Here is a 25,448-nt window from a genome sequence, read left to right as displayed (position 1 = left end):
TGTGTCTGACCTGTTTAATAATGGGATTATTAAGGTTTTTTGCATGTGGAAGGACCAGCTTTCATGGGAGAAAATGTTGCAGGAATAAAGGCAGACAGATGGAAAAACTTCCCCATTAAAATGGTCAGTCCTAAGTAGGACTTAGTTAGATTTAACATGGAAAGTTTGTACTCAAAGGACTCCGACCTACATAAGGAAGCCCAGATCAGGAGGAGACTAAATTGACCTTGTGTTTGGATCAAAAGCAGAATTTTTAAGTTTTCTCCTTACTGATGCAAAATCTCAAAGTACTCGCTCGCTGGTTTTGGGACTGAGTCATCCCTGTGAGCGTGTTTTAGGTTTGGGGCATGCCTTTGCTGGAAACATTTTTTGGAGGCATAACTTCATTTTAAAATGCTGATGCTCTCTGGAGAAGGCCAAAACGCTGGTGCAGGTAAAGGATATATCATCAAACCCCGATTTTATTACTCCTTGGTTTGGAATGATGGCTTTGCTACTCTAATACTGAGGTTTGCTGGTGTGGCAGTATTGGCAAAGCTTGTGTAGACTAGCCCTCATGGTTCACCTGGAGCAAAATCGTTAATTTGGAAAGACAGCTCCTTTCCCAAGGACGAGGGTTTCCCTCTTGCCTCCCGCAGTTCTGTTCCTGACTCCCTGCCCTGGCCGGGTACGCAGGTCAGCCAGCTGCCTCCTGATGCCAGAGCAGGTAAAAGGTTTGTGTTGCAAAGCATCAAAAGCAAAGTGTCTGTCTTTTGTTTCCCAGCTTTTCCCCTTGCTGTTCACTGTAGGTATCCTAAACCTGCTTGAGGTGAATGTGGTCCCGAGCATTCCCATTCATAGAGGTGCAATCTGTGCAGACAAATGTTTTCTTTACCTGTTTAGGTACCAATATACCAGTGCTCAAAGGATTAAAGCACTCCAACAGTAATACTGTTGTTCTCTTTATAACTTATGTCACCGTTGCAGAAATATGTGGGTTATCTTTTCGTAACATTTCACAAATAAGGCAGAGGTTTTAAAGATAAAAATATTCCCACAGAATTTTGTGTGACTCAGGAGAGCAAGCTGTCGGTGGTGGCTGAATTATTTGTTTTGGTTTTCATTTTGTTTGTTGTTTTGTGTGGTTGTTTGGGTTTTTTTAAGTTATTATCCCCCGTCTTGTAAACTGTCAACTGTAAAATGTAGGAAAAGCAAGTTTTCTCAATGTGCTTCTCGTGCACCTTAGCTGTCCCCTGGCAGCGCTCTCACAGGGTCGTGGCTGTAAGGCTGGAAGTGTGACTGTGTTTCTTTGTTTTGTTCTTTCAAAAGGAAGATCCATCTTAATTTTATCAAGAACTGTGAACAGTCTGAAATTTATCTGTTCAGTTTTCTTTTTTTAATTACTTCAATCTGTTTTATGCCATTAGATGTGAATTGTGACTCAACGTCATCAGTTGTTCTCAAGCCCTTGTTTTCATTTTAATGATTTACCTTGCTTGTGTTGTTGCTTGCCTGTACAGAAGAGGTATCGGAATTTTTTTCTTCATTCTGCCTTATGTTGTGCCATTTGAGATGACTCATTAGGATTGTGTTCCTGAAGTGATGTGGAAGAGCAGATTCTAAATTTGTCACACAGACACACAACATCAAAACACAACATAAACCCAGTTGTTCTCATGCCGCTTGCTCAAGGTGGAGCACGTGCCAAGCAGTTCTCCTGACAAGCTACAAGAAGTTGGGGTTATGCATTTATAGAATGCTATTTATGTTACTGGAAGCAGTTTCAACTTACAGTGATGATCTTCTTAATTGAAAAATGGAAAACATCCTTTTAAAACATGTATGGAGTCAAGCTGCTCAAAATTAAATTACCTAAGAGAACAGGACGAAGAAGTTGCCTGGGTTTCCTTCCCCCAGCTCTGTGCACGTCTTGGCTGCTCTCTGCTCCCAGCAAATGGGTTGCCTGGTTGGCGAGGTTTTACTTCTTTCTAAATCTTGGTGTTCTGGTCTTTCATCTGAATTAAGGAAGACCGAAGCAGCCTTTTCTGCTGTGGTTTGGCAACTTGGAGTGCCTTTAAAGTAATTAGAAATGTTTGGAGTCGGAAGCTCTCGCATGCGTGTGCTGGAAGCAGCCGTGCTGCAGCGGGGTGCAGCTCTGCACCTTGGGTTGCTCATTGCCACCTCCAGCTTTCTGCCACACAAATCATCGGCCGAATGAATCGCCGTGGGGGAGAGCATGGTGGAAAGAAGAAATCCTCCTTCCTGGCACGCTGATGGATTGGAAGACCTCTGCTTAAACATAGCTAGAAGCTTTTTTCTAAAGTGAAATTTGACAGAGAAGCAGGGTTAAATGTTTCACTATGTGCTGTCCGCTCTGTCTTTCTGAACTGGGACCAAACATGTTTTGAAACATTCTCGTTCTGTCTGTTGCGTGTGTTATGAGGAGGGTGCTCAGGCCTCGCTGTGCCAGCGGTGTGGGTGCGGGTACCAGCTGATGCTGGCTGATGCAAGAAGAGGCATGGCACCTTGCCCTCTGCTTACATATCTCCTGCTTTTTTCTCCTCCTTCATCTTTCTTTCCATATTAGACTCACAATTTTCTATCTTAAACTTTTCCAGCCCCAAACCTGGTTATAATATGTCCTTGCATCATTTTCTTTCCTCCCCCCTTCCCCACAGCCACTAGCCATCCTGTGGTACTTGGCGTGAGCAACAAGGAGTACCTCCAGCTGCTGTTTGGGAATTGTTCTCGTGTCATAGCTCAGAAATCTTTGTACCAAAACAAATAACCTAGTAGTTTATTAACTAACAAATTAAAGTTGTGTGACAGATGGATAACTACTGCTTCTCAGGAGAGATGACAGAAATAAAACTTAGTCCGAACTGGGATGCATTTGCTTAAGGTGAATATTTGCCTATATATACAAGCATCTATAACTTTGAAATCAACTGATTTCTTCTCTTTTTTTCTGCTTTGACTTTGTGTTTTGGGCTTGTGTCGGTGGTTGGTTTGGTTTTTTTCAGGTTAACGATTGTTGATGCCTGAAAAAGTACACAGTAATTAGAACATCTAGCCTGATAAGCCCCAAAAGCTCTGAACAACACCTTGTGTTACTAGGAGGTGTCAGTGTAAAGTCCATGTAATGAGGTGATTTAGCTTGGGTGTGTGCAGGTGATGCTCAGATGGAAGTTAGTGATAAATAGCACTAGTCCTTTCCCTAATCTCTCCATTAGTGCTGGCATGCAACATGTTTATTATATGCCTTGCATCTGTGTCAAACCCCACAAGGCGTTGGACTAACCAGGTTCTGTGTAGATACCACTGTGTATGTGGCCTTACCAGCTACTCACAGGTGCCTGGTACATGAGGTCCAGATGCCATCGGACTGTCTCTGTTTGCTGGTGAAGGAAGCCAGATGCTGCAAACCTCAATACATTTTATCTTGAATTAACAGAAAACACATTTTCATCCCAGGAAACAAGATGCAGCTTTCATTACAAACCAAGAAACCCAAAACTCCTGTGTAGTCGGTGTAATTAAAATTGAGGTGGTTTGGATAGGCTTGAAAATGTGTGTAGGGGAGCCTTGACGCTGGCTTAGAGTTGCCAGTGCATGTTACTCTGGGTGTATGCTGTTCATTCATTTGGAGCTGCAGGCATGAAAGATGCATGTTCCACGTGGGTGAGGGTGGTGTGAGTTGAGATGCACGTTGTACAGGATTGCTTGCACTGAATATTCCGTTTAGAAGTCTCTAGGTGACGAGCTGCAAACCAACGCCTGCTCTCGCAGCACGTGCTTCGATGGTGATCATGTAGGCTGCTTAGAGAACAGGCTGGCGGGTCTCCTGCAGCGTGGAAAAGCAACGTGAAAACAAGACTGCAGATGTGATTAACTTAAGGGCTAAAATTACCATCCTTATTCACACTTAAAAATAGCTCCTTATAGACTAGGATTTTATTTTAAATGAGTTGTATCTTATTTTGTGAGAAACTAATTCATTCTGCTATGAGTAAGTGAAGCGGAATCTGCCCTTAGGTAAGTCCTATTTATGTATTCTCTTAGTATGAGTGTGGATAGCGGAAACTGTGACAAACTGGACGCTTTCAGCTTAGCAAAGCCACAGCTTTTCACATTAAGAAACTAATTATATCTAAGAATATAATCAAATTAATATAAAAATGTTTTTAAGGCTTTTATTTTAATGCACTGTGATATAGATGTAGGTATCTATGTATACACAGAGGTACGGAAACAAGTTCTATGAGTCTGTGAAGTGTTCTGGTCTTTACATAATGTGTTCTTCATTGCCTGAAGTGTGGAAAAAAGATGTTCAAATGATGTTTCAGCTGTTGTGGCTGTTTTCATTGGACTGGTGGACCCTGCTCCCTTTTGAACACTTAAAGTTGTCTTTCCTGGAAAAAGTGTTTGCATTAAAAGATGATGGAAAGCAAAGCTCTCTGCAGTGTTGTTATTATTTCCTTGTCTTTTCCCCCAGTCCCACTCCATTCTGTTCAAAGGCCCATCAAACTCCTCCTGGTATGTTTAAAGAAATAGCTCATAAGTGAAGCGTCCCCTGATGCAGATGAATATTTCAGGCTCAGCTGAGCAGCACATGGGCTGTTTCCTACAACTGAGCGCACGGTTCGGTTACAGCCAGGCATAGCAGGAGGCTGATAACATCATAAACTACACAAAATGGTAATGCAATCCAAATATTTGCGCTGACAGTGTATATTCTGATCAGATCTGCTCTCTGTAATTATTTTTTATCTTTTTTTCTTTTGTTTTGGGGTTTTTTTCTGCCTTTATCAAAACAAACTCGTGTGTCTCATCTGTCAGCAGAGCTGCTGTTCTGTTTGAAGTTCTGAGTGAAGTTTATGAATGTTTGTGATGAATGAGCTGGGAAAAAATTACTTTGCCTCTTTGATGCCGTGGCTAGTTTGCAAGTCTAACATATCTGCTCAGTTTGGAAATGAGCAATGATGAGCAGTACTGGAGACCATACATGCATCCTTTTAATGCTAATTCAAGAAAGACAATTTTCAAATCATATTGTAAGGGATTAACATCTCTGTTAGAGCTGGAGTGATCCATGGCTGGCTTTTGTTACTTCAGAAAACTGACAGCAAGCAATGCCCTGGTTGTGACTTTTTTTTTGTTTTTTGCTTTTCTCCTCTTTTAGAACAAAATTGAATTATAATCCTCCAAAGGATGATGGCTCAACATACAAGATTGAACTTGAAGGCATATCTGTTGATATAATGAAAGAGATCCTAGATTACATCTTCAGTGGACAGGTATGGTATTAAAAAAAAAAATAAATAGAAGGAAGTGGAATTACTTAGCAAAATAACCTGGGTTTAGCACCGCTATCCTGAAAAATAAATTTGTTGAGGTTTAAAGCTTTGTGATAAAACTTCCCCAAAGTGATGTATCAGTATATTCCAGTGGGCTGTGCCTGTGAACTGGAGGCGGTGGGCTCTGCAGGAGCTGTCTCTGCTCTTCTCATGCGGTGGGGGAGGCCTCTAAAAGAGTCAAATACTTCTATTAAAGTTTGTGGCCGCCTGCTTTAAAACATGCAGTCTTTTACAGCTGTGAAAGAGAACTGGATTCATAGCAGTAGAGTTCGAGACCCCATCGCTGAATGTTACAAGACATCGGGCATCCTCCCTTCCTGACCCCCGTGGCCACCTCTCTGGCCCCTGGTTGCCACCAGCATGCCCCGTCAGATCTTTGTGCAGGAATTAACGTTGATGTGTCCAGTTTATTCAGCACCAGATTGAGATTGCTGAATGAATTTTACTTTCAGCGGAAAAATAAAAGGCAGATGTGGCTTGAAATTCTCTTCTAGACACGAGTTTTTAAAAATTATTTATTTATTGCAGCAAAATTCATTTTAGGGTCCCAGATCAGATGAGCAATTTCATGGTTCCTTCAGGTGCCAAATTATGCTTGATGCCTTCTGTCGAGCAAATGCCTTTCCATCCCTGTGTTAATTTATAAACGTGTAGTAGTCGTATCAATTTCTCATAAGTTTTACACTGGCATTAATACTCCGTTTTTCAGCCACTGAGAATGAGTGTAATGAATGCGGACATGTCATGAAACAAATGAGTGGTAGTAGCCATAACTTCTAAATTAATTCTTGCAGATCAGGCTAAATGAAGAAACTATCCAAGATGTGGTACAGGCAGCTGATCTCCTGCTGCTTACAGACTTAAAAACTCTCTGCTGTGAGTTTTTAGAAGGTTGCATAGCTGCTGAGAACTGTATTGGTATTCGGGACTTTGCACTGCACTATTGTTTGCATCATGTTCACTACCTTGCCTCAGAGTATCTGGAAACTCACTTTCGAGATGTCAGCAGCACAGAGGAATTCTTGGAACTGACTCCTCAAAAACTGAAAGAAGTGCTGTCGATGGAAAAGCTCAATGTTGGAAACGAAAGATACGTCTTTGAAGCGGTGATTAGGTGGATTTCTCATGATTCAGAATCGAGAAAGGTCAGGACATCCAAATGTTTATATTTTTGAATGGGACCCAAATTGTTGTGTTTATTCTAATTGGTGGGAACTTAAAATAGATCCATTTCTTTCAGGGCTAATCTTGCACTTACGGAATTGGTAGAATTTTGCCTGAAATGCAGACAGCAGGGTTGCAGTAAAAGAGTGAAAGCTGTGTTGATGATACATCATCTGCTGTCTTAATTATTTAATAAGCATTAAGAAAAAAAAAAAAACTTTTTGGCATTTGATGCTATAATCTTGTTTTTATAGGGAGAAAGCAAGTAGCACATTTGTAGTGAAACTTTGAAGAATTGATGCGTTTTGTTAATAACATTGTATTGTAGATCTTGTTGTTACTTCCAAATGTCAAAAATACTCTTCTAAGTTTTTGGTAACTATAGAAGCATCTGTATGTACGTGTGCCTTAGTGCTGTTCTGTGAAGTTTGGGGGATTGTCTGGCATTTATCTCTTTCTGTAGGTTCACATGAAGGATGTCATGTCAGCAGTGTGGGTTTCGGGCTTAGATTCAGCGTATTTACGTGAGCAGATGATGAGCGAACCACTGGTACGGGAGATCGTCAAAGAATGCAACAATATTCCCCTCACGCCGCCCCAGCAGGGAGAGGCGATGCTGGCCTCCTTCAAGCCGCGGGGCTACTCGGAGTGTATAGTGACTGTTGGTGGAGAAGAACGAGTGTAAGTATTAAATGGCATTGCAGGTCATCACAGTTAGTAAAATACAAGCGTCTAGCATTAATGGCACGTCTGAAAACACAGGGAGAGCATATGTGCACCTAATGTGCTTATGATGCTATTATTTGAGTTTGGTTTTGAGTTGGTCAGGCACACCTGAAATACCTGTGTGAATGATTCAGCAATAAATACTTATTTTGTGATTATTTTTTTTTTCTGGCATTCGCCATATAGTAGAGTAGGATGTGGTGTTTGTTCAGTAAACATTGAATTTTTTTTAAAACTGAGACAACTTGGCTCAGAGCAAGCACAGAACACTGGAGAAACACTTTTCTAATGATTTGAAAAGCATCTATAATAAAATCTTAATAATGAATGTGTGCTTTAACTGTTTTGTTTATAATAGCTGTTGTTCCAAAGAAAAGTCGTTATTGGTGCATCTGAGATGCTAGGTGAAAATTCCTGTTCCACACAATAATCCCTTTCCTTCTTGAGTACCCCCTGCAGTAGAGGGGGGGGTTTGTCCTGTTTCAGTAAGTTTAGCACTTGGATATTTGCTCTTTATTGAAGTGTAATAAAATACTCCAGTAATATTTTTCACATCAGTTTGTGGATCGCTTTACTCAGACATTACTAATACTGCCTATCAGTTCTTTTTAGTTTGTTCAGAGTTCCTTCATAAAAAATGTTGCAGGCAGATACCGTACGAATGAAGTCCGTCTGCTTTTTATATCTCCAGCCTGTGCAAAACTCAGTTTACACAGGTTTGGTTTTGAGGTCTTCTCCTCACCAGGGAAATGCCACACTTTATGAACATATATTAAAGCACAAATGGGCAAGGTTCAGACACAAGTCGTTGACAGTGAACTTGTAAAACTCTGTCTTGTCTCTCTGTTTCTATTTGTTCCCTCCCCACCCTGTGTTCAGATCACGGAAACCAACCTCAGTGATGCGGTGTATGTGTCCTCTTTATGATCCCAATAGACAGCTCTGGATTGAACTTGCTCCTATGAGTATTCCAAGGATCAATCATGGAGTATTGTCAGCAGGTAAAGGGGAACTTTGTATTTGTGAAGTCAATATTATGAAAACTTACCAGTGCCTCAAAATCTGCAATACAGCTTATAATATTTTTTCTTTAAGATTGACTGCACTGGGGTTATTTCTTGCTTCCCCTTTGTCTGCCCAAAACATTACTTTATTCTGTGAAAATCCCTGTCATCTGAGTGTCTTAAAATCACTATTCCCGCAACATCTTGCAAGAATCTGCTGCATCTGTCTCTCCAGGAGTATTTCATGTTTTAAGTAAATTCTAGTTGCTGCATCACTGAATATGCTGAAGAGTATTTGCAGGGGTAGACTTGAGTCCAGGAATAAATATGTGTTTTACCTTCTCCCGTGCAGAGTTTGACCTGTGACTGGTCTGAATCTGTTAGCAAACTCCAGGATACAGCTCACCAGTCACATTGTCTTGTTCAGCGTACGGGTGTGGGTCCTGTTTTAAAGGTCACATTACATTTTGTTTTACAGAAGGATTTTTATTTGTGCTTGGTGGTCAGGATGAAAACAAGGGAACGCTAAGCTCTGGAGAGAAATATGATCCAGATACCAATTCCTGGAGTTCCTTACCACCAATGAATGAGGCAAGATCTCTGTCTAACTGTTGGGATTTGATTTTTTTAGTTTGGCAAAATCTTCCTTTTGTTCTGGAGAATTTTATTCTGAATCTCTGGTCACTTGCATCTTACACATTCAACATCATACTGCACACCACCTTCTGTTTGTATCCTCTTGTTATGCTTGTGGTCTGATAATGACTTCCGAGTCTGGAAAAACTAATCTATTAGTGAAGAGCTGGCTGTAAAGACAAACTACGAAATTTCAGCGATTCCACATGGAATCAGTCATATAATATACTTAATATTCTCTGTATACACGCATACATTTCCTTTGTGTTGTACACAAGAAAACTCTTATATGGACAAAGGGGTTGGACTGTGCAGAAAAGGTGGGCAGAGGACTGGCCAACATACAGAACTCGGCTTGCAGAGACATTTATATTGAAGTGTGGTTTGAGTTAATGTTTCCTTCATATTTGCATTCCATCAAAAACTAACAGTTTATTATTTGTAAAGAGATATCCTTGGTACACCTGTGTTTTTATCTTAAATCAGGATAGGGTGTTTATTATGAAATTGTTATTTGCCACAGGGTTTTCCTCATTACAGTCTCTGGTTGGCAAAGGCCATTTGTAGTTACAAAGCGTTAAGTTTCCTGTTTACTATGAGTAAGACTGAGGGTGGCTGTGCTCCTACATGCAAAACAGCAGAGCTGCCTTTCACAGATAATGGGCCCAGGCTTTGCTACTGCAGAGACCTGAACGCAGCAGCTTCCTTGTGGAGATCACTGCTGTGCACACTGAAATACAGCCAAGCTCGCTTCTCAGACTGCTGTGGGGTCTCTTTTGCTTTTGCTGCTCTGTCTGTTTTGAATACCCTTTGTTTTGTTTAGTTGAAAAGATTAATAATCTTATTCTGGAGTTTAAGACTTCACCATTTAAACAAACAAACCAACCCAGATATAACCACCAATATCACTTTGCAGGCAGAGACACTGAATAAAAGTTTGTATGGATTTATTCGCAATGGCGGTTATTTTTTACAGTGTTGACTTTATTGATATTCCTTAGGCACGACATAATTTTGGTGTGGTAGAGATTGATGGGATTCTCTATATTCTGGGAGGCGAGGACGGTGAAAGGGAACTGATCTCTATGGAGAGTTATGATATTTATAGCCGGACCTGGACCAAGCAGCCAGACTTGACCATGGTTAGAAAGGTAAGAACTATATCTTATTGTTAAATAGTTAATGCCAACACATGTATATATTTCAACCTTTTGCTTCAAGTAGAAGCTGTAGCAGTCTCAGAATGAAATGAGGGAGAACAGCTTCTTTATTTATATACCAAAACAAAACTGGCTAAGAATGTTTATGCCTGGCGTTGTTTGACTTGCGGTACAAGCAACCCACATACGTATGTGTGTGTGTGTGTATGTGTATATAGTTTTGAGCTCTTGATACGGTGCATTTGTGTATGATTTTTAGATGTACTTTTTCTTTTTTTCTACAAGATTGGCTGCTATGCAGCTATGAAGAAGAAAATCTATGCAATGGGTGGAGGCTCCTATGGAAAACTCTTTGAATCCGTTGAGTGTTATGATCCTAGGACTCAGCAGTGGACAGCAATCTGTCCTCTGAAAGAGAGGAGGTGAGTGAAAATGGAAGGGGGGACCTAGATGGCTGTGTATAAGCATTTTTAACACTCTGAGAGGAACTTGTCCTTTCTGTGATGAATCACTGAAGATGGCTGTTAGAGTGCCCTCTGAACTTCACCATGACTTTCTGAATCACGGCCTGTAGTTACAATGCCAACATATGACTGAGTATAGATAAGCATCCAAGCAATAAATAAGAATTTTGTAGATATACACTCCTGATGTTACAAGCAATACTTCCCTGATGCAAAATGAAAACTGGATATTATAGTTCAATTGGAACTTCAGAATTTTTTTCAGAGATAAATACTTTGTTTTGTTCTTTTACGTGGTCTGAATTAGGTGCTTACAAATTATTTTCATGACTCATCTCATCTTATTGAACATATAAGAGGTGGGGTGGTGTATAGAAATAAAAAAAAAGTAAAAGATGGAGAAGGTTCAGAAGGATAACTGAAATGGTTTTGATACATTGCATTTTTTTTTTCTTATTTGAATTCTCAGATTTGGGGCAGTGGCCTGTGGAGTTGCCTCTGAGCTTTATGTATTTGGCGGGGTCAGGAGTCGTGATGACAGTCAAGCCAGTGAGATGGTGACGTGCAAATCTGAATTTTACCATGATGAGTTTAAAAGGTAACTAGCTACCGCTGTAAACATAGAAAATATGTAAATACGTGCCTTACACACTCACCTGTCTGTTCCCCCATCCCTTGCTCCAGCTCTTCAAAGCAGATTGATCTTGTTGCTCATTTTACCTTGTATGATCCGTTGTGGCTGTTACCAAAAGTCCATCTGCTTCAGTGGCTTGTCCCTCTGCGGTACCAAACCTAAAGTCTTGGCCTGCCATGTCACAGTCCTGACGGCCCAGAACAGGAGAAACACCTTGACCATGCAGGCAGTTTGCCCAGTTCTTTCCCTGCGCTCTGCAGTTTCCCCAAGTGCAGGGTGCTGCTGCCCCCAACCCGTCCGTGTGCCTAGGCTCCTCGGAGTGTTCGTGGAGGACATAAGTACGTACAGGGATACTTCTCCATGGTCCAGTCCTGTCTCCAGGAAGTTGCAACTTAGGGAACTCCTAAAATAGAGATAAGAAATTTTGTGCATTTTTGTTCCAGGCATTTGTAGCTGATTGCTTTTTGAACCTGTGTAGGCTCTTGCCATAGGAATGACGCTGTGGATACTATACTTTCCACAGGCACCTCGACACACCGTGTGTGGCTAATCTTTTGTTTGTTTTGGATCTGCTTCTGATGACTTCATTTGTTATCTCTTGGCTCTGGTATTGGAATCCACCTTACTACATGTGGTAACTGTTCAAAACGTTACATTAGACAGAATTTTGTGTGCAGTCACCTTATTCTCCAGTCATAACTGACAAGCTTTGGTACCTCCAGTGCTTTCTTCTTACATATAGGAAAGGATGGTTCTCTTTTATAAACTACATTGAAAAAGACTTTGTGGTCAGGTGGTTCATGGCTTGTTGACAGTGGAGGAGATTAATACGTCTGTATTACAAGATCAAGACTGACTTATGACTGTGGCCTGTATAAAAGCACACAAAAATAGAATAGTAGACATAAGTTCATTATATAATTTTCTTGCAAGATGTGGAGGTAAAGAGACTTTAATTTCTGGATGAAGAGGTTGTCTGTATTCAAAGTGACATCCAAACTAGTTATAATGAAATGAAGCTGGAGAAAAAATGCTCTTTAAAGTGGTTATAGGAAGCAGACAGATAAAAGGCTATTGCTGCTGATGCTCTCTAGCATTTTCTAGTCCTGTGAGGGTGTGGGGAAGTGCTAAAAGCTCAAACTTTTTGGCAAGAGGCTTTTGAAAAGGAAAGAATTCTGGAAAGACGTGCTCCCCTACCTCCTACTTGCTATTTTTAGTTGATTTGCCTGAAATATTTCCAGGCTGATTCTTCTCTTCAAAAGGTGGTATATAATAGCTCGTGACTCCTCACCAGTGACTGTAAACCTGTTTCGCTGGTTGATGCAGCCTGAGCTTTCACAAAGGGGAGTTTGGAAAAGCTGGGAGGTTCCAGCCTGGGTGCTGCAGGTGAGTGCTTGGTGCCACCTGCTGACTGCAGTACAGACACCCGCCCGGCCGTATTTCTAGCGTGTCTGTCTGTGTCTTTGTTTGGTGGCGTTCCAGAGGTGTGTGTTACAGGATTCAAGTACAGTTACCATAAAAATCCAGTTGCTTCAGTTCTTGTTCCAGCACCCGTCTGCTGTGCGAGTGGCAGAGGAAGGCGAGGCAGCAGCAGGTGATCCAGGTCTGTGGTTGCTGGAGGAGGCACGCGTTGAGGGCTGCTGAGATCTTCAGGCTTTGCCTTTCTGCTCTGCCACTGCACAGAATTTGAGCTTAGAAATTTAACTCAGCATAAGCTTGCGCTGGCACTGCAGGCGGCTCACAGGTTGTGCATGTTCCTTTGGACCGGGATGATGGCTGCTCCTGCTTTCCAGTGCTGCTGGCTGGGGTTTGTGCCTCTGCTCCCGGGTTTGGAGGTCCCAGCTCCAGCCTGGGAGGCAGCAGGGGGGCTGCTGGCCAGGAGAGGGGGCAGTGGCACTGCGGTACGGTCCAGCACTCTGTCCTGCAGGGCTAACAGTCACCCCAGATTTCATTTCGGTACCCTCGGAGTGCTGCGTGGGACAGATGCCATTCAGGGTGGCCGTGGCAGCGACTTTGAGACCTGAGTAGTTGTACCTATGGGGAAGAGAGAGAAAATAGGCATAAAGGGACGTCCCTTCAAAATGCAGTTAGCAAATATTTCTGTCTGCCAAACGCTGAGACAAAATACTTTGTTATCTGGTACTCTTCTTTGAAGTAAGATTGAATCTGGAAAATTACCATGATTTTGTTATAATAGTGTTTCACAAATATCAAACGAATACTAAACAAAGGGAAGCTGACTCTCCGGAATACATGAGGGTATTATTTCGTGGGCTGATTCGAAAAGAGCAGAAAAGAAATCTAAATAATTTTATTTTGAGTGAAGGATGAAAGCTTAAATAATATGCTTCTCTTAAGTTTGTGAAAAACCTTCTGCTAAGTACCGATGTGTGTGTTTGAGTAGTTAAGCAGTTCCGCTTGCACAGTGTATCATGCTCTGCTGGGCATCGTTACTCCAGAGGAAGCGTAAGTGATGCTATCGATTTTACCACAGACGGACAACATCTTACTTCCAGTTCCTTAGTGCATAGTTAGCGTGGTATGTACAAAGACATTATGCTGTTGCTACAGGGTGATTAATTTATAATTGAAAAGTGTATTTATTTCCTCAGCAATAGTTTCTGATCCAAATAGAGGTGATTAGTACCCTTTTAAACGAGCAGGTTCAAAAAGTCACCGCGGAGGATCTAAGCACCTTCAGACTCCACAGCATGTATTCTTTTTGTAGTTCTAGTGGAAGAATAGCACTGGAACTGTCAAATCTGAAATATCACATTGACAGCGTATGTGTATATTATTGACAGAAGTCCAGAAGTGTTGGGTTAAGAGAGATGTGTGGAAAGGAGGGATATGTTTGCAAGTTCATTTAGCAGCAGTGGGTCAAAAGCACAGTGTATAAATTCTAGCAGTCTCAAACAAAAATTCATAGAGGTTTTTTAATGGTTACATATTGGTATTGCTTCTTTCATAATGAGCTACAGACTTTTCCAGCTGTTTTTAAGTAAGTGCAGAACTACATCATGTTCCCCTTTTTTTAATGGAAGCTACAGTGAGTTCAGCCATCAGATGTTGTTGGTTCACAGGTATGTGCAGCAATGCACACGTGTGATTGGCATCGTTTTTCACGTGTGCCTCAGCTCCCATTACCTGAGAATACAGGATCTAGCAGCATCCTGGGCATCGAGAGTCCATGAGGATCAGAGTTAGGGATTTAGCTTAGTGTGTATGTCTAAGTATGTACTTACAGCAGTATATAAACTTATTAATTTGTATAAATTGGCATAATTCTGGCTTGAATTGGATGAAAGGACTGAAGCTTAACTTGTTTAGTATTGCTTACTTTGACAGTAACTTACTCCAGAATAACTCATAGTGCACAGTCTTTCAAAATTGTTATTCTTAACCATGACGCAGACTTCTCTAAAGCCTAGGAATATGCTGAGATCTTCACACTAGCAAAAAAATAAACATTGAGACTCATGTTAAGCTATACTGTATAAACAAGTAATAAAATAAATGAAGTGAGACAGAATAGTAGCATACACATGAAACGTGGACAGGATAACGTAGAAAATAATTCTCATATTTGAAGTACTTCTGTAACTGAGATTTTTCAGTTAATAAATGTTTTGTCAGCCTATCTTCACAGTCATGTGCAAGAGTGAACTTAAGTGAACCATGGATAAAAAATAGTATCTACGTCAGACTGCGGGTTTTTTCAGGATGTAGATTTTTTTTTTTCCAAAGGCTATAGATTGAGCTTTGTGTACATTGTATCTTGTTTTTTTTAAAATATTGATCAAGCTAAAAATAGATTTTTAAAAATGTGAAAGTAGGAAATGGAGATGTAAGGGTATCCTTCACTCAATGATCCCAGTGTTGGTCTACTCCAGAAAAAGCAGGAAACCCTAACTACGTAGTAAAGACCTTGATGGGTCAGTCTTTCCTTTTACCGGAGTTCATAATTTATAATACTGCTTTTTGCATCATGTAGACGGGTGGAAAATTGGATGATGTCCGTATACATCCTTTTCGGTGTGGATATTTGGAAATATTTAATAGCACAAATTGTCTTTAGGACTTTGCAAGAGCTGCTGGTGGAGCTCTGTCCTTGAGTATAGCCGCTGCTGCCGCTCTCTGGTGGCTGTAAGTGGGGTAGGTTTCTCCCTGCTTCCCACCAGCTCCTGCTTCAAAAGCATTACCCACATTTGCAGGTATGGAGGGGGATAAAACTGAGATACTTGTTCAGAAGCAATGCTTCATTAAAAGTTATTGAAAACACTCTTTTTGCCATTGGAACACAGTAAAACAAGGAAATACTCTCAGCAGTATGTAAGTAGTAAACGAAATAATCTGGGAACACAGTATGTGTAATTGGGAAGATTCTCCCATTCCCTGTGCAGGAATTGCATTAAAAGAAGGTGCTTATGCAAATGTAATGAGAAAACTAACTGGCTGAGTGATAGCGCTGTCAGAGGAGAGGAACGCAGAGATTTTCATTCATTTGTAGGCTTCCTTTCACAGCTGGTGGGAGCTTGAGGGGACGTGTCTGGAATATGTTGGTTCTGTATTACATCTCTATTTACTTCCCGCTTGGAAATAAAACAGTTGCCATGCTGCTTATTAATTACAGCAATATGGATGGATTTTTTTTGTTTCTATCACTTTAAGACTGAAAAAAAGATCAGAATGCCTTCCCCCCACCCCCCCCCCCCCTCTTTTTTTTTTTTTTTTTTTTTTTTCTAATCTGAGTGGAAGCATATTTCAGTGCCAGAGCAATCCTTTCTGTCTGTGGGTAGAGGACATGCCGTCTCCCCTGCTCCTCTGGGGCTCGCTTTGAGTAGAGCCATCCCAGGGCAGTACGCAAGAGTTATGTTCCGAGGAGTGTTTTCAAATTCCTCAAGATTGTGAATTTTTGGTCGTGGTGTTTTTTCCATGCTGTTCAAACAGCGGGCACAACCCACGTTAAGCTGGAGTTTAGTCAGATTCTGATGAAACGTGACCTCTTGCCCTTCCTGTCTTTGTTCCTTCCTAGTTTTAACTGCTAAAGCTGCTGTAACTGTTCCTGAAAAGTTGTGCCTGTTTTTGAAAATCTGTGTGATAAGAAAGGTTGAGAATTAATTTTCACAAGCAACTACAGGTACTTTTTAATACTGTCCTTTCCTGATGTGCCGTAGGAAAACGCTTGTGTCCCACGCTGTTGTTTTTTCAAAGTAAACTCAGAAATCTTGAGTATTTAGTGTGGACAAACCTGCACAGTTCATGTGTTTTCCAAGCCTGAACTTGATCAGTAGCTAGACTAAACCTGTCTGATTTTGGTTTTTTCCCTTCCTTAACATGGTCCTATCTTTACAATTTAAAAAAAAAAAAAATTGCAGTCTTCCTCCTGCATTTCTCTGCCACTTGCTTAGTTTTCATAATACTTTGTAATTTGGTGCTATAAAGCAGTGAAAACACTGCCTGTGTCCTCTTCCCACAGTAAGGAAAGGAAGTTAATGAAATAATGGTGAAAGGTGTTTTGCTCTCTAACAGAGTTTCTGAATCAGTGTAGAGGACTTCTTTTCTCTGTTCTTAGTTCATCCGTCGTCCTCTCTGACAGCTACAAACCATTCCTTGCTTTCTGCAGTCTTAATCCTTCAGTAGATAGCACAGGCAAATGATGGACAGCTAATCCTTTCGTTTGGCCTTTAAAAATTGATCTCTCCAAGGTAATTGATATGTAGCAGCATCTCCTTCAATGCCAGAAGAGATGCTTACTTCTGAATCGTGAGTTAAGATGATGCAGAATTTTCAAAGGTCGGCAGTATCCGTGAGGATATTTCCTAACTCTTCCCTCAAATTAACCAGGTATGGCATTGAAAATACGTGAGGTGCTTTTCAAAGGTTTTTCAAACTTTCCTGTTCTCTGTAAATTATTTAATAAAAGATTTAGGAGCAGTCACCTCAAATAGCATTGATTTGTGTGCCTTCAGGGTCTGTAAATAGTAACTGTGACAGCATCTGCAGAAGTGCAGCAGCATTTTGTAGAAATTTGTTTCAAAACCAGCGAGAGGATGAGAGGATGCTGACAACTCTAGATAAATGGGACGTCTTTATCAGCCTGTGTCCCACGTGGGTGACAAGCACGTATTTGCCTGGTGTCCAGAGGCTTCAGCATGGAGAATTGCTTTTCACTTGGTACAAAGATCAAGCTGATGTAGGGTTGAAGTGAGTATGCTCAAAGTGAACATAGGGGACTTGTAAGATTGTAGTAGGAGCTAGAAATTGATTGAAAAGAGCCTGATAAGTAATGGGGAAGGTCTGTTTCAGCTGCAGGTAATGGACACTCCTCTTCTTTCCCCAAATCCCTTACCATTTTGATTTCCAGCCTTCTATCCCTTGTTTTAAGTCAAGCATTGCCAGGTGCTGTGTTGTTCTTACTGGGCAGGGGATTTCTTGTTGCTGATAAAGTGCAACTAAAGAAGTTAGGGAATTATATAGGGGAAGGCACTGCTTAATAACAAGGCCCTGCTATAGCGATTTGTTCTTTCCCCTAGTATGGACTATTAAGGCTTACATGCATTTATGACTCTCCTAATTTTAAGACAAAGCTGCCTAAAATTTTCTCAGTAGGGAAAATTGGCTGGCATAGCCGTTGTAGAAGAGGCTCTCTGATACGCCTGCCCTCTTCCAGAAGGTCACACTGGGTGGCTGCAAGAATTTATGACAGGTAGATGACACAGATAAGCAGAGCAATTCTGAAGTCAAGCAACTTTAGGATAAGGTATCCCGAGCTTCCCAAACAACAGCACCAATTGCTTTTCCTGGCTAGGAAAAGCCAGGACTGTCCTGAACTAGACAATGTTCCCAACAGTTTTTATGTAACAAATTAACTTGTATACTCTGCTTTTGAATCCAAGATGACAGCTGCAGAAAAAATCTGGATTTTTAAAATGTGTTTAATAAAAATCACATACCATTTTTTAATTATTACTTTTACAGGTGGATTTATCTAAATGACCAGAACCTGTGTATCCCAACTAGTTCTTCTTTCGTGTATGGAGCTGTGCCCATTGGAGCCAGCATATATGTGATTGGAGATCTCGATACAGGTCAGAACTAGAATTAATAACCTCCTGTTGCTTGTCTTGCAGTCTTTTAAGTACATGGCCCTAATGAGACAATTTTTTTTTAATAGAAGGCTGGGACCATGTTCTCCTAAGTTACTGTAGTCTTGAGGGGAATTATGCAGGATGTACAGAAATGTACAGTTTGGTTTTGTGCATTGGAGCTCTTCAGAAACAAATGCAGCACTATAAGCGTTCGGTTGATTAGCAGTTTGAAGATCAGAAGATATTCAGAGTATGTTACCGCATTTGTCTAAATATAAGAAAAAATGTTAGAGCCTAAGGCTTTCTTCCACTTTTCAAGTGGTAAGCAGGTGGTCCTGCATTTTGGGGACGTCATCAGTGGTTCATACGGATGTGATAGTGGCTCTTGGCTCTTGTGGTGGGTTGACCCTGGCTGGATGCCAGGTGCCCACCAAGCTGCTCTCTCACTCCTGTCCTCGGCTGGACAGGGGAGAGAAAATATAATGAAAAGCTCACGGGTCGAGATAAAAGCAAGGAGAGATCGTTCACCAATTGCTGTCATGGGCAAAACAGACCTGACTTGGGGAAAAATTAATGTAATTTATTATCAATCAAATCAGAGCAGGAGAATGAGTAATAAACCCAAATCTTAAAAAACTTTTCCCCCCACCCCTCCCTTCTCCCTGGGCTCCAGAAATTGATGTGTGTTTCTGTGCATGCTCTTGTTTGTGTATTTGCCATATTAGAGGTTAAATGTGATGATAGCTGCAGTATGTTTTAAGTATTTTATCTCCTCTTTTTTTTGTGCATGTGTGAATTTAGGTACAAATTATGACTATGTTAGAGAATTTAAAAGAAGCACGGGAACCTGGCAGCGCACTAAACCACTGTTTCCATCGGACCTCCGCCGTACTGGTTGTGCAGCTTTGCGGATCGCAAACTGCAAGCTCTTTCGACTACAGCTTCAACAAGGATTATTCCGCATTCGCGTACCTTCTCCGTGATCCGTATGCTGACAGTGGAGGAGACTGGAAGAATTCTGCGCAGTCCACCATAATATAGCTCTATATAAAGGAAAAGCTGAGAAATTACAACTGAAACTTACACTGTATGCTGTGCTTTGGTATGGTAACTGTTTTTGTTTTAAATGCTTAAAAAGCTTGAGTCTCAGTTCTTGTTTCGGGAACAAATAACTTAAGTATATTTTAAAAAGAAGAGAGGGGGGAAAACAAAATGGGGGGATTAAGGAAACACCTTCAGTCGTAACTATGCGGGGTTTAAGCCATGTTATTGAAGGAGGTATCTGAAATTGGTGGGAATTTGTGTTCCTTTGGCGAAGTTTACTGAAAAGCAAAAATTATTTAAGATGTGTTTCCCCTGAGGGGAACTGATAAGAATAAATGTGCTATCTTGGACTGGATAGCTATAATACACAGAAGCTATATGATAACCAACCTCCCTGGTATACTGCGAAGACTGTTGTTTGGCTGTAATGCCGTAGGAGATGTTGGTTGGTGCACCTTTTATTTCTAGTCCTTCCTCAAAAGTTAAGGTCTGTGCCTAAAAATGGTGGAGGTGTGTACATATGGTTTTTCATTCGTTTGCAATGTTTTCATTCCTACAAATATTTTTAATATATTTAAAATGGACTAATCTGAAATGGATACAGTATACTGCAGAGGAGTAAACTGTTTTTTCTACGCTGTCATTTGAATAGCCTGATGAACTGGCATACAGATGGGTGGCGTGCGTTTCTGTGTGGGCTGTGGTGGCTGTTTCTGTGAAGTAGAAAAGGAAATGGTGTTTGGAATGGTTAATGAAGATTGCTGCTTTTGGTAAAAGACAACAAAACGTGACAAATTAAAGAAAATAGGTTGCGTTCCTTTTTACTTCAGATGGCATGCAAACTAAGAATGGTTTTTAAGATGGAGTGTTACGGAAGGGTTCATTTTATCTCTCTTAGAACAAAGGTGAAATATGACGAGAATATATTTGTTTTGCAGGAAACATGATTTTTGGACTAAGCGTTAAGGAAAATTTGTAGAGCAACTTTAAATTGGGATCAAAAGTTGGTTTATTAATGATTTCCGTACTATAAGGTACAGAGTCTCGTTTACTGCTGTCTGACTTTGAAAGCTGGGGTCTATGGTGTGGTTATAGCGAAGAATTTAGTATCTTGCATTTTATTCTTACTAAGTCTTGTTCACATCAGTAGCGATATTTAATTGACTTTTGTTTGTAGTCAAGATGAGCTGGTAGAACACTTTTACCTCAATTTTTTGATTTTATTATTGTTGTGATGGGTGGGGTGTAACCTGTATTTATTTAAAAGGAATAAAATGAGAGAGATGGAAATAGAACCAAGACCTCCTGCCCTTCAGAAAAAGAGGCTTTGTATAACCAGTATTATACCTACATACAGTACTTTCCACTCTGCAACTTTGTGGACCTCAGACAAGCCAATCCCCACCCTCAGTTGTGTTAGTGTCATCCTGCATCATCTTTACTGAGTCATCTTAGCTCTGCTGAAATACAATCCCAAAATAGTACAAAATCGTTTATTTAAGTATTCCTTGAAGAGATGTTCTGAAACTTCCTTCTGCTCAGTCCTTCCATAGCACTGATGTGTGGTTGGAATTACTCTGATTCTGAGCAAAGGGGTGGGGGGAAGAAAAGAGGGCAGCAGCCAATGCATTGACCATTATTTATTTTTTTGTTTATTTTTTACAAGTGCTGCAAAACTTGAACTATATACATCAATTTTCTGACCTATATTTGTTGGCATATTGAAAAGTTTATATATTTATGCGTTGCAGTAAACTTGGTATGTGTGTATATATATATATATATGTCTTTACATTTTAAATTTATATATAATGCTTTACTACAGAAATGTGAACCACTATTTCCATCCTTGGCTGTCTTGTTAAATAAATCAAGTCCTGTTAGTTTATCTGTAAAACTTCCCTTTTTAGAAAATCTTAATATTGTTCATTTTTTTTTCTTAGACAAAGTGCCAAGTTCCCATATTCAAAAGTGATGAATGTTCCTAAGTATCTATTTCACTTTTGAGCTCGGTTTTCTAAGTGGCTTAGAAAACTTTCAAAAAGTTTATTGAGAATATTGCAGGCTGTAGCTTCCCGGTACACTTGAGGGCATTCAGCATCCAGAAAACCGAAGTAATAAATGCACATGAAAAATCCAAATCACATATGCTCTAGCAGTGTTTTGCAGTTAAAGTTATTGAACCAAATGTTTACACTTAAAGTAGGGTTAACAGTAGGTATTCTTACTTTTGTTTAAAAAAAAACATAAATAAAACCATTTAATCTGCTGGTAATTGGAGAGTGTTGCCAATGCACTTGGTGAGATTTAGCAGAGAAGTTTAAGCCTCTTCACCTGAAACAGTTACAAACTTAATTTCTTAGCAGGTGTGTACTGCTGTCACTTTCTGCACGGCTGGCGGTCGGGGACCGAGTCTAGGGACGTTGTCTCCTGGACTTTTGGGTGCGTGCTCAAGCCGAAGATTTAAGCATTCCTGAGATGTCAAAATTGGCTTCTTTGGCCTCTCTTGCGTGCTCAAGCCGAAGATTTAAGCATTCCCGAGATGTCAAAATTGGCTTCTTTGGCCTCGCTTCGAGGGGCTGGGGATCATTCCCCATCTGCGCTGTCTGTGGGACCCATCCAGATGTTCCAGCCTCTGTGTGTTGGAGGGAGGGGGGGTATCTGGGGGTCTGACCCTGTCTCTGTCTGTCCAGTTCTGATGCGCAAGCCCGGTGATGGCTGTATCTCTTGGGATGTGCAATACCAGGCTCCATGGCCTCCCAGTTTGCTGAGTGTGTGAACAGCTCTAGATTGTACCAGGTTCACGGGCACATTTTCGCCCGCAGCAGTCTCTTCTCTCCTGGTGGCTGTGTACCCCTGCACGTGGTGGCTGAAACGCATGGGTGGGAAGCAACTCGTGGATTTTCTGTCTGCAATCCAGGGGCTTTAGGTGTTTGGGCAGTTTAGAAACTTGTTTCAGTTGTCCTTGCGTGGCGCAGTAGCATTAATTCCTTCCAGCTTGCGAATCAGCACTCTGAAATTCAGCCAGTTCCCCCCCAGGTGACTTTTGGAATGATTTTAATTCCTTCCAGCTTGTGAATCAGCACTCTGAAATTCAGCCGGTTCCCCCCCAGGTGACTTTTGGAATGATCTTAGCCAGCTGGCCGTGCAGTCTGCTGGCTGCTGAGCATCAGGTTCTTGGGCACCTTCCTCACTGATTTACCGAACCGGGTGCCTCGCTGGGGTTGTGAGTCCATGCCGATGCTTCCAGACCAACATCTGCATTACTGAGAAGTGCCACCAACTTGGTCCCACCACAGGGCAGGAGGGGGCTGCCCCTTGGTGCAGGTCTCAGGTGGTCACATCTTGAGTCAAGCTCAGCAAAACCCCACACCAGGACTGGCTGGGTCACTGCGGACTTGAGCAACTTGGGTTGGTCCTCCGCGTCCTTTCCTTACCCCTGCTGTAGGATTGGGCAAACCCCAGCCGTTGTACTCGGAAAATCCCCAAATCTGGGGCAGGGGTTGTGGAAGATGGGAATATTGGTCGCTTTTTTCTCCCTTGACTCCGCATTTTACCACAATTCCCTCCCTTTCTCTATGTACCACAGGTTATTTTTGGAAAAACTCTGGAATTGCTAATTTAAGGGTAAAATTAAAAGCTTGAGAGTAGAAGGGGGAAAGAAGAGAGAGAATACCGTAAGCAGACACCAGTGTCCTCTGTGCTTGTTTGACCCATGTAGCCTTGTGGCCGCTCTGCGCGGCAGAAGGAGTGATTGCAGAAGCAGAGGTGTAAAGTGCTCTTGCTCTCATGAAATAAATCTCTTGGGTTTCTTAGGGTGGCACACACTTGGCCTGGTCTCCATTCCTTACCTGGCCTTGTGAGATGCTCGTGTTCCTGAAGAGTCAGCGCTGGATTTCAAATTCTCATCCTTTCTGCTTTTATAAGCTGACAAAGAGGCATCTTGAAGAGTCTTCTCTTTTGTTACACCACAGCAGCTCTGCCTGTCCTCAAACATGATATCAGCTATTCCTTAAGTTGTAGTTATTGTGAAGAGGCTGTATCACCTCCGCTGTTCCCGGTCAAGCGGCTTGCCATAGCTTTAAGGGTACCCGATCTTTAAATCGAAGGAAAATCAATATGAGATGACACAAAAGGATAGCGGTGAATCTGAAAACAAAGGGGAATTTACAAAATCAGGTCACTAATAACTGTGGGCAGGCTGTATGCCTTTTGCTTTGACTGCACAAAGCTTGCACGTCCCACAGCCTGCCTTCTGCAGCGGGGTTCAGGCTGAAAACAGGAGTTTTTCCATCAAAGCTACTGAAGCGCCTGGCTTTATAAACTCCCCTTCCAGAAACCAGCAGGCAGCTCTGTTTCTTTTTTGCAATATTTCTTGTGCATGACTCGATAAATGCACAAGTACAAAAGTGAGGAGCTTGGGGAGCATTTTTCCCTGTTTTATCTGCAGTTTCTCTGGCTGATTCCATACATACTGTGGCCGTACAGCCTGCATGCGTTTTGGTAATGCGCATTTGCCATGCAAACTGCAGGATGCAATAACAAACGCGAGTTGTTACAAGTGCCAAACTTTTGGTTTCCTCTGTATATAACAATAATTCAACTGTTTATTGAAATACAGAGATGCTTAAAATTCACTGTGTTCCAGAAAAAGAGCAGTGGTTCTTTTTTTTTTTTTTAAATAAATGCTATTTAAGACACTGTAAATCTTTTTTTTTTTTCTTTTTTTTTAGTACTGTTCTGCAGGTTTGTGTTATTCACAGCTGCCTTGAGACATCACTCTGTGTGATGCGTATGGACACTTTGCTCTTTATTACAGCACTGGTGCCATGCAAGTATATAATAAATGGCAGCTGACAACAGGTTTTAGTATTTTAAATTATAAATATTTAGATAAAGTGCAATTTGTTTGGATTAATCCTATCTGCAGAAGGAAAGCTGTGTCTCGGGAAGTGTGGCTATACCCAGGGACGCAGGCATACTGAAGATTGTAAGTTTTGGTGCCGTTCACAGCGATGCTTTTCAAGGAGTTACATTGAAGTTGGGATATGGATCCTTTCTGCCTCTACTGTTAGCATCAAGGTTTGGGGTTTGTGTTCTCTTAACTCTTTGGAGTACTTCAACAGCTTCTCCAGGTGGGGGGGAGGGCTGTTAATTATATACGTTTGTTTTGCAGTTAGAAGCTAATATTTCCATCTTGGAGCATTTCCTTTCCCTGTTAAGGAGTGAGTCCAGGCCCGCGTTTCACCCATCAGTGCTGCAGCCTTTTGCCATTTGCCATCTCCTGATGATTGGAGCAGAGAGCTGCCTCAGGAGGGGCTGTGTTTCTGTGCCATGCTGCTCGCGAAAGAAAAGTGACCTGTCCGATCAGTTCAGGCTGGAAAGGTGAGCCCATAAAAGCTGCCCTGGAGATACCTCAGTAGAGCTGGTGAGATCTGGGGGAAGCACTGCTCCTTCTCTGTAGGGGTCACATCCCTGCACTCTGAAGTTTGGGCACCAGCTCTCCAGCATCCCTGTGGGCTTTTTCGGGGAAATTCCTTACTGTAGGAAGGATTGCAGCCAGGCTGTAAGGTGGCATGTCTGATCAGCTGTGCTGTGCATGACTCTGTAATCTAACTGCTGGTGTACTTTTCAGTTCTCTTAAATTTTTGATTAACAGGCAAGCTAAAAGAATAGATTAAAACCATGCAAAGTGCCTAATGAGATAAATACCTGCTATAAAAGGGATTAGGGATAATAGGAAAACTGAGCTATAAACTGGTACCAACAGGGGGTTATGCTGTAAATTTGTTGGTGATACAAAATCTTAAAGATACTTTTAAAACTAGCTTATTCCAGGTAGCTGCTTATTAGTTATAAGATTAATTATAATACATAAAGGATTTGTTTAGAATAATACTTGAAGGTTATTTGAAATAATTTATTGAAATGTCTTGAAAAGTGAGCTGGAAGATTGGAACTTGTCAATGTAAAAGGCTAAATTTTGTTGCCCAGTATTTTTTCCAGGGTTTTAAGTGAATAATGAACACCTGCCAGAGCGCGTCAGGAAATGAACATGCTCAATGCTGTTGCCTACCTATGCCCTTGAATTTTCATAATGAAATGAGGTTGTACTGAGCCCTTATAAAAGCTGATGGATCTGATTACAGTAATAGGATAGAAAGAAGCATCCCCAGTGTAAGTAACATA

The 25,448-nt window shown here is 41.3% G+C and overlaps 1 protein-coding gene across 1 annotated transcript; it reads left to right on the top strand.

The window, feature by feature from the left end:
- Nucleotides 1–5,161: 5,161 nt before the first annotated feature.
- Nucleotides 5,162–19,198, top strand: GAN (gigaxonin; the record flags this gene model as incomplete). Its single annotated transcript, XM_010075139.1, has 10 exons — nucleotides 5,162–5,276; nucleotides 6,131–6,481; nucleotides 6,964–7,181; nucleotides 8,106–8,227; nucleotides 8,709–8,821; nucleotides 9,868–10,017; nucleotides 10,312–10,448; nucleotides 10,960–11,088; nucleotides 18,106–18,215; nucleotides 19,017–19,198. Coding segments are annotated over 10 exons (1,627 nt in total), but the record flags the coding sequence as incomplete, so codon positions are not given.
- Between the last annotated feature and the right edge of the window lie 6,250 nt (nucleotides 19,199–25,448).

Source organism: Pterocles gutturalis, unplaced genomic scaffold, assembly GCF_000699245.1.
Source record: "Pterocles gutturalis isolate BGI_N339 unplaced genomic scaffold, ASM69924v1 scaffold9647, whole genome shotgun sequence".
Taxonomy (NCBI): Eukaryota; Metazoa; Chordata; class Aves; order Pterocliformes; family Pteroclidae; genus Pterocles; species Pterocles gutturalis.
Note: the sequence above shows the minus strand (reverse complement) of the source record. Positions and strands in the feature narration are given on the sequence as shown.